This window comes from Podarcis liolepis (genome assembly GCF_965112155.1).
Source record: "Podarcis liolepis genome assembly, chromosome: 14".
In the NCBI taxonomy this organism is placed as follows: domain Eukaryota; kingdom Metazoa; phylum Chordata; class Lepidosauria; order Squamata; family Lacertidae; genus Podarcis; species Podarcis liolepis.
Window position 1 is genome coordinate 28,088,584 of NC_139569.1, and position 14,757 is coordinate 28,103,340.

Consider the following 14,757-nt stretch of genomic DNA (forward strand, 5'->3'; position numbering starts at 1 on the left):
AGACCCAAGGGAATGGATTGAGACATGATACAGTCAAAATACAGGTCAAGCAGAAATATAAGTGAGTCCTGAGTTTGAGATGCAGCTGGAAGAGGCAGGGAGCCTCAGCTACATGTGACCTATCAATACTGCTGTTAATGCCAGGCATATAAATTAATGGTGGGTTTTTCTTTATCTTCCTTTTCCTGCAGCTTGGCTTTTTTAAAAGTGCTAACCGCAAGAGAGATGCAGCCGAGAACCAGAACACCAAGGACTTGGACTGAGGCTTCCATCTCCCTAAGTGACTCACTTGGCTCCTCAGAGCCAAGTTTCCTTTGCAATGATGAGATCCCTCACTACCCCTTCCACCTCTTCTCATGAAAGCAACCCCAACTGCTCAGTATTACCTGCAAGGGGCAAGATGCAGCTGGCTAAAAAGGGACTTCAAACTGGTTTTAATTGCTTCCTTCAGCCTAAGACACTGGAAGCTATGCAGCAACGGCCAGGAGAGTAAATTTACAGGGACAAGGGACCCTTCAGTGGCCATTGCTTTCTTAAAAATGACAAATCTTGGCTCCACGAGGCAGACAACTACCATGCAAGAATAGCTCTGCAGTGATCTTAAAAGCCTCTGAGCTCCAGTCCTTTTTATCCATTCATGGCACAAACATATCTCACTGGGGAAAGCTTTTCACCCCACCAAAAAAAGGAAAAAAAATTGGATCTGCATGGATACCAGCAGCAGCAAACTTGTAATGGGTCTTCACATATTCTTTTTACAGCAACTGCTTATTCAAGATGCCATGGGAGAACAAACCAGACCAATATATTCTGCACAGGTGGTCTTCAAGAAGTTGAGATATCAACACAGCATGCCTTTGAAACAAATGACGTTGCCTTTACAAAATAGTGCAGCATTTGAAATCATTTGAGGACGGGAAGTTCTTTCTGGACCAAAGGACTCTGTAGCGAGTTAATGCTTTAAAAAGCGAGATCCATTCATGTTATCCATAAAACATGTAAGAGGCTGGGTGACTTGAATGAAACAGAAGTTAACTTGCAGGTGGGGACACATGTTCTCTAGCTATTCCCTTAATTGTCAGAAGAAAGGGACTGCCGCAAGTAAGGGGCACCGTATGTTTATCTATGAATCAAAAAAGTTACTAGATTCTTATCCAATGCTCCACACCAAATGTTTATGAAGAGCCCAAACAGGAGATAACGCACTGGGCACTTATTCTGTACATGAAACTCCCATTCATTCCAAAGGGGTGGGTGCAGGATACATGCCCAGCTCAGAGCCAGACCATCCGCCACTCTGCAGTGCCTCTCCCAGTCTCTAAATGGAGCAGTTGAAGAGAGAGATCTTTATTGCCTTCTTTTAATGCACTGAACACAGATACTGACAATTGTAAGCACCTTAATGCAAGCCTTCAATCCTCAGCTGTATATACTTTTTCTGAAAATGTTTACCTTTCTTGTTTTTAAAGTCGACTAAAACAAACCAGTTTGAAGTGTTTCCCCCTCAAGTTGTGCAATTTCCAAAAAAGCAACACATGGAAAATATGTACTATATGTGTATATACTTTTATACGATGGAAATGTTTTAATTTGACCCTTTTTGTTTCTTTTGCATAATAAAATTATTTATGCTATTGTGAATATTAATGAGAAATCAGTTCCACCGAATGCAGTAACCTATGTAAAATGCTGTAGTAGTAGATTGTGGTTTGTGGGATTTTGTAAAAAGAAAATTAAAACTTTTAAAAGTGAAAGTTTCAGATGCAGTCATTTGTCTAAGACGTTGTTTTTTTTAAAGGAACTAGGAATTTTGCCTCTTGGTTGGAGAAAACCCAAATGCACACTGACATTCATTAGGTGTTTTGGATCACAGCTCCCACCAGCCTGTCACCGTGACTTTGCTGTCTGGGGCAGATAGGAATTGTAAACCAAAACAGATGGAGGGCACCAGGTTGGTGAAGGCTGCATTAGGAGCAGCCTGACATTAACATAGCTGCAGCTATTTTTAGTTGTCATAACCCGGACACTTAACTGAAGTGTTGGCAGTACAAAATTGCTCTCACAGGGAAGCAGAGACAGGACGCATTTGACCCCGGGAATCTCCCAAAGCGCTAGAAATCTGTCTGGTTCAATTCACCAGCAAACGTTTCCTTCAGGAAAGCAAACCCCAGTTACGTAACTACTGCTCCACAGCTGCTAGATCAGAGCTCAGGTACAAAATTCTAAAAGGGTTCTCGACCTTTCCGTGCTCTTTCTCCTAGTGACAACATGCCAGCTTTCTTTCCCTCGCTCGCTCGCTCGAATCTTCTTAGCAACAAGCTCACTGCCTCAAAACCACCAGCTGTCTTTTAAAACCCAATATACCCCCTACGACACATTCCAAATCAAAGCACCCAGTCATCCTTGGGAGTTTTTTGTTTGTTTGTTTGTTTGGGGAGGGGGGAACCATGTGACTAATGAGAGTTGTAGTCCACAACATCTGGAGGAGACCAGCTTGACAAAGACCATCAATTTTGCTTTCTGCTTCTCCCACTGAGCTCGTTTGACTTCATGGTTTGTTTTCCAGAGTATTCCAAAGAGACAGATGCTGCCCAGATTAGGATACAAAGCTCCCATATCCCTCCTTCCCTCCCCCAGGCCTTTTAGCAATTGAACTTAGAAGGGTGGGTAGAGTATGTAGCATTGCAATAATCCACGCTGTCAGCATCTGTAAGGCTGCCTCCTTCTGCAGGCATGTTTATGCTCTGTGAAGGGGGATGTGCACATTTAAAAAAAAAATCTTGTTAAAAAATAGAGCCTTGAAGAGCTCAAGGCTAGCCAACCTGAAAGATCGCCTGCCCCTGTAGAGACCTGTGGTGTCACTTAGATCGTATGGGGAAATTCCACTCTGTGGAACATCATAGGGCAGTGACACAAAAAAGGGCATTTTCCACTACTGCCCCTGTAATTATGGAAGGTCTTTCTCTTTGCCATGCATGAAACAGCAGCCATCAGCTGCTTCAGACGTCTTGTAAAGACCTAGCATTTTAACCAGGGTTTCCCTGACCTATAAGGTTGGACGCTGCCTATCTCTTTATGAATTAGTTTTTATTCTGTGCTGCAGGCGGTTGGACTAGCTGACCCTCAAGGTCCCCTCCAACGCTACAATTCTATGATTCTGTGGTTTAATGTTGCAATTTTGTAGCAATGTTATTATTTACTGTTTCTATGTTGCATGCATACTATACACACACACAATATATATATATATATATATATATATATATATATATATATATATATATATATATATATATATATATATATATGGTAAAATATTGAAACCTGCAGTACTGGAAGACCAGGGACTTGGTCAGAACTGGAGGTTTCACAGAGCTCATGCCTACTGTTTTGTTGGCAGAGGCCAAAGTCCAGCTCCTAGGCTGCCAATCAAGGTACAGCATCAATCTTATGAAAAGGAACCTTTGTGTGTTATTTCACAGAACCAGGTTCACAGGAGAACTGGTGGCATTTCATCTCACCACATTAACATTATCTGTATCAAGAGAGGCTGAACAGCTTGGACTGGCCCCGAAGCTTCTTATTTGCACCCCAAAATTAAAATGAGACAACAACATGAATCTGAGAGTTCACACTTTGGTGACTACAACCACACTGCCATTCTTTTTTACCTTCTCAGGGGGGGAAAGCAGCATTTTGAGTTTTGGAAACAAGGGCTCGTGTTCACAAAGGAGGAAGCTTTGGCAACTTTTCAATCATCCTCTCCCGCACCTCATCTGGGAGGAATTAATATAATTTGGCCATCCCTCAAAGCCCCATGAACAACGTGCTGAAATGCAGAATGACCTGGACTTCAGACTGTTCAGAATGAAATCATCCACACAAACGCCACAATATTTGGCCAACTTATTTGTTTAAGGCTCAGAAGGTCAGAGCTTAGCTGAACGACTTGTCCATTAATCAAACTACAATAAAACGAGAGGTCTGCTCTGCTCCTTACCAACATCCGACAAGAGCAGCTACCAATCACTTTTCAGCGGGACACATCAGGGTTAAGTTTCACATTCAAGATTTTATTTGTAATACAAACACACATACCTGTGCTCAGAATGCCCCTTTTTATTTGAACTCTCTGTTCCAGTTTTTTTAAAAAATGACTGCAGAACATTCTTTTCCCAGTTGACAGTTAGAAAGTAGAATTTAAAATCATGGGAAGTGTTTTCAGTAACCTGTCAAAAAAAATGGCATTGGGCTGCTGAAGTTTTCTGCCAAGGAGAGATGTTTTTCACAGGTCAAACATTCTTCATACAATCAAGGTACTGTGAGTGATTTAAAAGATGGCCTTTAGAGAGGATGATTTGGACGTGTGCAGGTGGGTGTGGAATCTATTTTTCCAAAGAGTTCCATAATGAAGAGGGGTGAAAAGACAGAAACTGATTCTCAGGGCAGGGTCCTGCCAACACAATTATTCTTCCCTGATCCTTCCCTGCCAGGTTTCTAACATTTTTCGTTTTTGTTTTTAATTTTTAAAAAGCTCATTTTTTTAAAAAAACAAAACCTGTTTGCCAGCTACTTGGAAGATTTCAGGAAATGCAGCAGTTATCATTTCAGGTGTGGGATTAAGATCCAGCCTTAACCACTTTACGTTTTATCTTACCAGAGGGAAGCGGGGACAGGGAACCATGCATAAAACAATACTCAAATAATGCAAACTATTTCTGCATGCTACTTATCTTAAAGCAGCAAAAATGAGAATGAATTTGAGGAGGTATGCCTGTTGCGCCCCCCTCAACAACAGCCAAATAAATACTAGTAATTTTAAGTACTGATAGGCAAGCACATTCACACATCTGAATTTCAACCTGCATTTCCCTTTTCTGTAGCCAAACAATCGGTTATTTTCATCTCATTGCAAGCAGAAATTAAAACTAAATGTTAGTGACGACTCTGGTAGGAACTGAAAGGCATTAAAAACAGGCTGGTGAGAAGTAAATTTCCCTGGATTGCTTTGCATGTTTTAATAAAATCCCAGCAATAAGATCCTTCTCCATTTTCTCTTCCCTTCCTCCTTTTCCCTCCCGCAAGAAGACTTTCCAAACTGCTGCATAGGTAACATGCTGGCTCAATTAATTAAACGTAAAACCTCTTTGCAGGTAGCTGCTTAAAGCATTCTTGGCTGTCAATGGTAAAACCCGTGTGCATCGTAGTATCAAAATATTTTACACTCATTCTCATTTTAGAGTCTGACTCTCCACCCTGCCCCAGTTCATTAAGAGGAAAAAAATAAACCTGTTCGCTCTGCCGTCGGAAGACAGGTTTTTGCAAATCAAAGCCATGTTAGCCAGTTTACGAGGGGGCTGGTTGGTGTGTGTCTGCTACCAAAAAGAAAGGAGAGGAGAAGGGATTTGTAAAGCTCTGCCCAGTATTTTATTGACAAGAGTTTGACCTTTCTGGGAAGGGAAGAGACACCACCCCGTTGGCGTGGCTAGTGGAATTCAACAAATTCTTCTAGTGTTTTGGGGATCTGGTTGTGGTAGCTGATGTGATAAACCCGCACAGCTCGGGCAGCCAGGCACTTCAGACTCAGCTTCATCTGAGTCTTCAGGAGGATTTCCGACACGCCGGTGGTACTTTTGTCGAGAGGGGTCTTCTTCTGCTTGTTCGTCATGTCCGTATGAGCGCCGGCCTCCACCAAGCTGATGATGATGGAGTGCAAGGTCAAGAAGTCACTAATGGGCCTGTTGTACTGGACTATGACGTGCAGCGGCGTGTTCCCTTCGTTGTCCACAGCGTTGACGTCAGCGCCGCAGTCCAAGAGGAGCTTGGTGACCAGTGCGTTGGGGAAGCTGCAGACGTCGTTGGTGTGGAAGTCATCCACCGGCGTGCCAGAGTTGACGGCGTGGTGCAGCAAGCCAGAGCCGTCTCGCGTCCTGGGATCCAGGTGGATCAAGTTGTAAATCTGCTTGTTGATCCGCGACTGCTCCTCATCCCTGCACTGCGTCTTGGTGGAGATGCACACCAAATACAGGAAGGTGAAGATGTTGCATTCGTAGTTGTCCATGGCTGTGTGGAGCTCAGCATCCTGAGAGCTTTTGACCCGGGCCATCCCTTGCTCTATCTCCAAGACGCTGCACCTCAAGACGCTCTCAATGTCCTTGGCTTTCACCGGCTCGTTCAAGTGTATCATCTGAGAGAAGACTTGAGCAAACCGGAGGAGGTCCTTGTGGGTATTCCTATTGCCTTTCTGCCGCAAGCGCAAGGCGTGAAGCCAGAGCTTGATGCACTGCTCAAACTGCATGTTATCTGCGTAAACAGCACCGCGGTAAATGATGGGGTGCGAGACATCGATGTTGTCGGAGCCCAGAATTCGTTCTCGGACGATGAGGCCCTCCATGTGGAGAGCGTCCCGGTCCTGCCGAATGGATTCCAGCTCTTGAGGAGTCCGGCACTCTGTCCGGCTGCCGTAGGCTTCTATCTGAGGCAGGACCTCCTTCTCTATAATGTTCTCGCTATCTCTGTACCGCTCCAGCATGGCTAAATACAAATAGTGGTAAGTCTTCATTATATCGTAGTTTTCTCGGTCGTTGGCAAACGAGGCACCCAGGAGCTCCAGAGCTTCTATCCGGCTCTTGCGGTTGCAGTCGGCGTGCGCCAGCAGCAGCTCGACAACGTCGGCCTTGCAGCTCTCGGCAGCCACTTTCAGAGGTGTCATTCCATGGCCGTTCACCATCATGGCAGATTTCCACTTCACCAACTCGCGGACGATCTCCAGGTGACCAGCCTCCGCCGCAAAGTGCAATGCTGTCGCGCCACAGTGTGCTTTGGCATTGGGGTCCGCATGCTGCTCTAAAAGGTAGCGCACCACGTCCACATGGCCCTTGTAAGCAGCGATCATAAGGCAAGTGTTGTCATACTTGTTGGCGATGCTGATGTTGGCATTGTTCTCCACGAGGTACTTCACAATGTCAAGCCGGCCGTCAAAGCATGCAGCGCGAAGCGGAGTAGAGTTGGTCACGGTTGTGTGGTTGACGTTGGCTCCGTGGCTTACCAAGAGCTTGACGACTTCAAAGTGGCCAGCCCCAGCTGCACACCACAGGGCCGTGGCGCCATCGATGACATAACTATGGAAAGAAAGAGACCGAATGTTAAAATTGGTGCAATTAAAGAAAAAATCTTCAAAATAATATCCTATAAAACAGTCTGGAGTCAGTGAGCGGAAGAATTTCAGAATGATAGGGAATGCAAGGGCTAGGTTCACAATGGGTGGCTGGATGTGGGCAGAAGAGTTGGACAAGTAATGAAATTTCTAATTTGGAGGAGGGTACAACTTCCAGCAAAGGGGGCATGATTTTCCAAAGCATGTATAGAATCCAATCTGTAACTGAGGCAGGATTCATCTCAACCCTGCAGTAGATGGCAACCAATCCTCGAGCTTTCTAACAGCTACAGGGAGGACTTAGACCAAGATAATGAATATAGGGTTTTTTTCCAAAAAAAACCCCTAATGAGGTGGTATTTGCATTCAGCAGCCATACTAAAGAAAACACAGAGTGTTTGCCATCTTGGATACACCTAGTAGTAAAAGTTTGTCACAGATATCCAAATACTTTGGGATAACCCTCATGACACTTGGACAAACGTGATTTCAGATATTAGTAAAGAGAAGGCAAAAGGAGTTACCAAACATTCAGTTGCAGAAATGGGGCATTGATAACATCTTTTGGCCTTGGGACTGCACAGCCTACCCCAGGAGAAAGCCTTAATCAATTTTTCAAACTGTTTTAACCTGTCAGTTGCATCTCACCACGCCTGAATAAAGAACCCCAGGCCAAAAGACTTTTCAGACAAATGTGTTTAAATCAATTACAGCTTTTATATTTAGAGGGAGCTTCTTGTCAGAACATGCTGGGACAACAAAGAAGTAATTGGTTTTAAAGGCAGTTCAAAGGAAAGAAGGAAGTCTTACTGCAGAACACGCAAAATAATTCTGAGGCTGGGAAACAGAGGATTTTTACAACAGCTATGGCTTCCTTGGATGTTTGTTGTTGCTGTTGCTTTGACTCCTATGCAGGCAGGGACAGGGATATTTTTTACCACCCATTTGTTTACCATCTCCTACGTTGCACGTCAGTGTCAAGCACTGTCAATTGTTTTCAATAGTAGATAGGTAGCCGTGTTGGTCTGCCATAGTCAAAATAAAAAAATTCCTTCCAGTAGCACCTTAAAGACCAACTAAGTTAGTTCTTGGTACTAACTTAGTTGGTCTTTAAGGTGCTACTGGAAGGAATTGTTTTCAAAAGGGAGATCCTGGAGTTCTCCCTAGTGACTCAAACAGTGGCCTAGCCTCTTCAAACTATCTAAGATCAACAAGTGACTAACACAGAATCTCAGGAGGCTTACATTGTAGTGTAATCTAGAATGAGGTACTCCAGCAAAACTCAGTTAGGAGGGACTTATCCACAAAAGTCTAATTCATATAACTGGAATGGCAGCAGAATAAGTAGGTTGCAGAAAGTAGCTGTCCTTCTCCCCCATCCCAAATCTGATGATGAGTAGTCCCATATGACAACCCCCAGAGTTGGCTTTCTGTCTTCAAAAGAAATATTCTCAGCTGTTTAATTATCTCCAAAAGAAAACATTTCTGTATAGTTTTAGAGCTATGTTGGGATTACTATCCTGTCAACTTCACCAGAAACTGAAACACAATCATAATACCTAGTCCATTTCAACAGGAACAACAGACAGCTAGGAGGTGTGACTGCAGAGACAAGTTTGGTACAGCCTCTGCTCCCCTCTCTGATCTCTGATGGCGTGTCCCACAGCTCCCAGCAACCTCCTCAGCGATGTCACAGAAAGAAATTATCAAGTGCCTTTGGCAAAAGCTAAAGCACCCCATTACCAGGTAGATAGGCATATGGGAAATGTTGATCCTTACATGTTTAAATGCTCTGTGCTTGCCCTTTGGCTCAATAGCCTTAGGGAAGAATAAGAACTACTTCCAAAAGTTAGAATTCTAATATACATCTTAAGACCCCAACTGGCATTACTGTCACGCCTTGGAAGACATATGGAGCTGAAATGTATCTGAAATCTTTCATGTGAGGCCTTTGAACCACTTTTTAAATATATTCCTGATTTTACCTTGGCTCTTTGTCAATAGCTCCCTCCAAGCATTACTCACATGGAGGCTCTGTGTGTTAAGTCACTTTCTGATAACAGGACAGTGGTGGGATCCCTCTGCCTCTTAACAGGTGAAGCATCCCTCGTGTAAGTAACACGTGAAGGGGGTCAATGTATCCAAGCAATGTCCCTGTACTTATAGGGAATTAGATTTAACCAGGACTTTGAACAAATCCATGAGCTGTATCTTTTCCAGTAGGCTAGATAACTCTTGCCACTCATTTTTCACTGTTCCTCACACTGTTTTCTACAAACCACTGCCGCATGTAGGAGAGAAAGGAAGAATTCCTAGTCCTCACAACTGCAATACGATGGCAAAAATTAGAAAGGACCAGGCGCTGGCTAGATTGGCAGGAGAGGACATATCTGTGTGCACCTTCTCCTGAAGCATCATCTGGAATTAGTTGGTAAAGTCATCTCAAAAGTGTTGGTCTATACAGGTACCTTTCTGCATTGTGCCTGTTCTTTATTTACGGTCCAGCACAGGTAGGGTTACGTAAATTGATCCAGGGGAAGGTCTTGCCTCACAGCAGGCAGCTTTCGGCTCCTTCCACTTTTATGATTCTTGGAAGATCATTTATAGAAACAGCATATGCCAATCAAATGAAGGCATGATGTAACCTACTATATTCCATTGAGTGAAAGGAAGCACCACAACAGCCAGGCTGAATTTATCAATCCACAGGACCATCCCATCTTCTCCTGTTAGAAAGAAGCCCAAGGCCTCCTCTGTGACCACATGCCACACGTGTAAGTACATACCCATCAAAACGGACCGTGCCAGTCTGCTGGGTCTGCACACGGTAGTGCTCCAGGAGCAGGCGCACAACTTTGGCGTGCCCATTGCGGGCAGCGATGATGAGAGGTGTCGACCGCTGCCCACCCTGGTGGGTGACGTAGCCCAGCAAGTAGCGGATGTCGCTCTCCGAGCGGTTCAGGAGCAGGGCTGCCAAGGTCAGCACCCGCCCCTCGCTGGCCGCCTTGTAGACGTAGCCCGCCAGGCTCTCCATGGCTGCCTGCTCCTCCCGGGACCGCCAACGCCAGCCGCCAACCTCCCCAGCCGGCGCCAGGGCCAAGCCGGGATCTTCCTCCTCCGCCTCCTCCGCCTCCGTGGCTCCGCAGTGGGGAGGTGCATGCGGGCCGACCCCCGTGGGGTCAAGGGGGGCACCGGGGCTTCTCGTCGTCCTGCCGTTCCCCGCCACCACCGCACACTGTTCAGGCCAGCTGTGCCACCCCCAAGGGCCTGCCTTTGAGAGCCCCAGACCCCATGCTCACTGGGGGTTGGGGCAGGCTCAGCCGACCCCCCGCGATGCCCCCTCCTGCTCAAAAGGGACCCTGGCTGAGGGGCTCTGCCTGGGTCCGAACGCACAGCAGTTCCAGGCGAGGCTGGAGCCCGCAGCCCCTGCCTCAGGCGGCGGCCGCCCGCGGAAGCCCAAACCCGGGGAGCGGGGCAGACGAAGGCCCCAGGGTGCCAATTCCCTCAGCCGGGCTCCCCGGAAGGCCTCTGCGAAGTGCCCGGGAAGCTGGACTGGAGGCCTCTCGGTGCGGCGGCGGCTCCCCGGAAGGCTCGCCAAGCGCCGGTCTTGGCGGCGACGGAGGATGGCAGCGGGAGAGGGAGCGCAGGCGGCTACGGGCCGCCGCAGGTGCCCTTCGCGGCCGCCGGACCGGCTTTCGCTTCCCTCCTTCCCTCCCAGCTTCCCTGCGCCTCGGCTCCCGGAAGCGGAAATGGCCAGGCCGGTCCCCCTGGAATCAGAGCCGGACTGGGGAACCTCCGCCCGGGGGAGAAATGTTCCGTAGCCAAGCAGGGCCGCCGACAGCTAGCTGGGCTAAGAGAGAGGAAGAAAGAGGGAGGAAGAGACGGAGGAGGGGGAAGGGAGGAGGGGGAAAGGAAGCCACGTGGATGGCTCTGGCCCTTCTCTCCTCTCTGCTTCGAGCCACGTTTCCGGAAGGGCCCGCCAGAGCTCGACTGTTTCCATATTTCTGCCAGGAGAATTCCAGTTTTGGTTTTGGTTTTGGGGAGGAAAACAAACAAGCTGCCCAAAGGACCCCCTTTGGAGCCGCGCTGCGTTTGCCCCAGTGGACGGTTCTAGTCGAGGAAGCCGAATTGCTGAGTGTTCATTTGAAAAGGATGTGGTGGAAAAGGGCAAACAGAATGACCAAGCGGGTTGGGCGACTTCTCTATGAAGAAAGGTTGCCGCATTTCGGACTTTTTAATTTAGAGAGAAGGCAAGCAAGAGGCGGCATGATCGACGTTTATAAAATCATGCGTGACGTAGAGAAAGTGGAGAGAGAGAAGCTTTTCTCCCGCTCTCACCACAGAAGAATTCATGGACATCCAATGAAGCTGAATGTTGGAAGATTCAGGACAGATAGAAGGAAATGAGCCTAGGCAGCAAAACCAACAAAGAATCTTGTAGCGTTTTATATAGACTAAGACTACATGTATCTGATGAGGTGAGCTGTTGTCTATGAAAGCTGCTGCTGCAATAAACCTATTACAATACTATATTATTCATGTTCTCTTTATGCAAATATCCAGGATAAGTGCCCTCCCAGGCTGACTGGGTTTTGTATATTTTTTATTTTATTTTTGGAAACATATACAACAGGAAAGCAAGATACAAGCATATTGAGATATATGTGCCAAAAATGACATAAAAAAACAAATATGAACCAGCTAAACCCAGCATTCTGCTGAGAGCAATCTGTTACAGCAGGTCCAATAAGCATGAGATTAAACTCTGTTTTTTGTATTTGCAGGGATGCCTGCAGGTTTTGACAGGAATCACACAATGATGGAATACAAAAGCCAAGGACAAGGAAGGCTTGTAACAACACACGACTTAACCAAAGATTGACTGGGGGCGGGGCGCTAAGAATTCCAAAGCCTAACAATGTGGAGGAGATGTTACATGATGTTACATGATGTTCATTTGAGTATGTAGTAAAATGAAACCAGCTGCCAGTAACTTTATTTTTGTTGCCCTCCCAGCACTCTGAAGTTTTTGTGCAAATTTTTCCACTAATGCCAGGCACTACACCTTGTTACTTATGGAGAGAATGCTTGCTTTCATTGCATGCAAAAGGTAGCCCCGGGTACAATCCCCAACGTCTCCAGACAGGGCTGGGACAGAACCCTGCTTGAAAGCCTGGAAAGCTACTGCCTTTGCCAACATCTGCAGGGGCAGCAATGTGAGTTGTAGTGTACGGACAATATTGAGCCAGATGAATCAGTGGTTTGACTAGAATGCAGCTTCCTCTCTTCCTCGGTTCTGTAAACTGAGGAATGAACACTCAGAAATTCGGCTTCCTCAACTAGAACCATCCATTGGTGTAAACATTAGTGTAAAGCTTGCTTTTCTCTGTACACCCCTCCTTTGGGCTTGCTTCCATCCAGTCAGCAGACACACCCAGAGCAGTGACTCCCACAAAAACACAGCAGGCAGAGAAGGCTCCTCCAAGGGCAAGTCACACTCTTTCAAACACTTAAAACCATTTTGGGTAAAAAAGGGAAATGTGTGTCTCATTTTAAACCATATGCTACTGTGGTCAGAAGTCTAAAAGACATTTGTCTTAAAGGTTTGAAGGTGCCAGAAAAGATTTGGAAGTCAGAATAAGAGAGAAACTGGCAGGTGAATGCTGGAATGGTCCTTGCTGGCTTGATGAGACCACCACAGTATAAACAAACACCTCCACCTCTTTGCACCTGCCAAATGTAGTGGGGACAGGTTTGATATCCCCTTGAACAGGTAATTGTGCTCCTTCTGCAGACACTGGCTAGTGGCATTGCTCCTCTTCCTCCTAGGAACATAGGAAGCTGCCTTATACAGAGTCAAACAATGAATCCATCTAGCTCAGTACTGTCAAGACTCACTGGCAATGACTCCCCAAGTTTTGGCCAAGGGACTCTCCAGCCCCATTTAACAATGCCAGGGGTTGAACCCAGGACCTTCTGCATGCAAAACCAATGCTTTGCCACTGCACAACAGCCCTCCCTCCCGCTTTCTTGTTGCAGACACAGGTCTCTGTTTCCTGAGGCTTTCAGGGGGACCCACCTATTGTCACAAACTAGTCATTTGCTGGAGCCAGCTGACACGGTCAGTAATGTGATCCTGCTAATTGGACCCAGGGCCTGTTTGGTGCAATTGTTTTGCCATGGTTTCAGTAACAACAAAATTAATAGTTAATTGGAAGTCATGCAACAGGATCTGCTGCCAGCTGTGGAAACTGCGCAAGGGCAATGCCATGCATTATGCATGGGAGGAATGGCCTGGTTGTGCCATGTGGTTTTTTGGATGGGGTGCGCATGAAAGAGGTGGCAGCAGGAGGAAGGGATGCTGAGCACAAGTCGCCCTCCTGAAACACAGCATTTGTGTATATTCTCCTACTCTGTTCCTCTGGCCTCTGGCTGTTTACACAATCCTGTTTAGTACACACAGTGCAAACTATGGAACTCGCTCCTGCAGGAGGCAGTCATAGCCACAAACTTGGATGGCTTTAAAAAATGTTTGGACAAATTCATAGAGGTCATCAGTGGCTACCAACCACGATGGCTACGCTTTGCCTCACCCTTCAGAGAGAGTAATGCTTTTGAAAACCAGATGCAGGAACCTGCAGGTGGGGAGAGTGTTGTTGTGCTCGAGTCCCGCTTGCAGGTTTCCCACAGCCATCTCGTTGGCTACTGTGAGAACAGGATGCTAGACTAGATCAGCCATTGGCCTGATCCATCAGGCTCTTATGTTCTCCATGCCCAGTGCTGCTTTGGAAAGTGGTGTTCACATGGCATTAACCACACCCCATATCTGTGTTATGAGCTATACTATCCTGCATCTATCCTGTTGCTTCTTATGAAATACTGCACTTGGATGTGTTTCCCCTCAAACCATCTTGGATCTAAATTGCAAAAAAAGAATGACCTCGCTGCATTATATGCCAGCAATGTGTGCATAGCCCTCCGCTCCCTTATCTTCCCCTAATCTCCCAGGGTGGATAATCTGATGGTGATTATCCCGAGAGGCATCAAATCCATCACTCAAAGCTTCAGCCCGGCATGCAGAGACCTTGTGTCACAGATGCAGGGCACAGATTCAAAAGATTTCCACGCTTTTGATCTACATACTGCGAATACAGCTTCTCTCTGCCAGAAATGTTGCTTTGGTTCATAGGACTGACTGCTCCAATTAGAATGAAATCGTACAGAAATTAGAATGAAATTGTAATAGAATCGTAATAGAATAGAATCGTAATAGAATCGTACAGTTGGAGGGGGCCATGAGAGTCATCTAGTCCAACCCCCTGGAAGGCCTTATTGTGTTGTGAGGGATGACCCTACCATTAGGCAAAGTGAGGCAGCATTTTGTTTGATTGTTGCAACCTGCCTTGGGATTATGATTTCATGATGGGCGGGCTAGAAATTGGAGCAACAGATGCAACTGTGGCTACATGCCACTTAGCAAAAGTCAGAAGCTTCTACTCCCCCCCACCCCCCGCATCTCTCTCCATCCTCCATTCAGAGAAGCAAAAGGCATTTTAAAGGACACCAGCCAGACAAAAGGAATGGGTGGAACAGTTAGCGGG

At 46.4% G+C, this 14,757-nt stretch overlaps 3 protein-coding genes across 3 annotated transcripts in view; 2 read left to right on the plus strand and 1 right to left on the minus strand.

The window, feature by feature from the left end:
- Nucleotides 1-1,754, plus strand: part of ITGA11 (integrin subunit alpha 11) — a 92,120-nt gene extending 90,366 nt beyond the window's left edge. Inside the window, exon 30 of the mRNA XM_083474998.1 lies at nucleotides 192-1,754. Within this exon, the coding sequence (XP_083331124.1) occupies nucleotides 192-263 (72 nt within the window). The 3' untranslated portion in view covers nucleotides 264-1,754. The remainder of the gene's footprint in view (nucleotides 1-191) is intronic.
- A 2,298-nt stretch (nucleotides 1,755-4,052) lies between these two features.
- Nucleotides 4,053-11,007, minus strand: FEM1B (fem-1 homolog B). The gene is made up of 2 exons (XM_083475090.1): nucleotides 9,943-11,007; nucleotides 4,053-7,121 (listed from the first exon to the last, which is right to left on the minus strand). Exons 1-2 carry the CDS (start codon nucleotides 10,188-10,190, stop codon nucleotides 5,486-5,488), a joined length of 1,884 nt encoding a protein of 627 aa, XP_083331216.1. The 5' UTR covers nucleotides 10,191-11,007; the 3' UTR covers nucleotides 4,053-5,485.
- Nucleotides 10,307-12,154, plus strand: LOC310693284 (uncharacterized protein). The gene is made up of 2 exons (XM_083475207.1): nucleotides 10,307-11,634; nucleotides 11,941-12,154. Exon 1 carries the CDS (start codon nucleotides 10,448-10,450, stop codon nucleotides 11,561-11,563), a length of 1,116 nt encoding a protein of 371 aa, XP_083331333.1. The 5' UTR covers nucleotides 10,307-10,447; the 3' UTR covers nucleotides 11,564-11,634; nucleotides 11,941-12,154.
- Nucleotides 12,155-14,757: the final 2,603 nt, after the last annotated feature.

Excerpts from the sequence above, each read along its gene's own strand:
- FEM1B (XM_083475090.1), bottom strand. The coding sequence starts at position 10,190 with ATGGAGAGCCTGGCGGGCTACGTCTACAAGGCGGCCAGCGAGGGGCGG. Across the intron at positions 7,122-9,942 it reads GGCACGGTCCGTTTTGATGG|TTATGTCATCGATGGCGCCA; the intron begins GTATGTACTTAC and ends TTCTTTCCATAG.
- LOC310693284 (XM_083475207.1), top strand. The coding sequence starts at position 10,448 with ATGCTCACTGGGGGTTGGGGCAGGCTCAGCCGACCCCCCGCGATGCCC.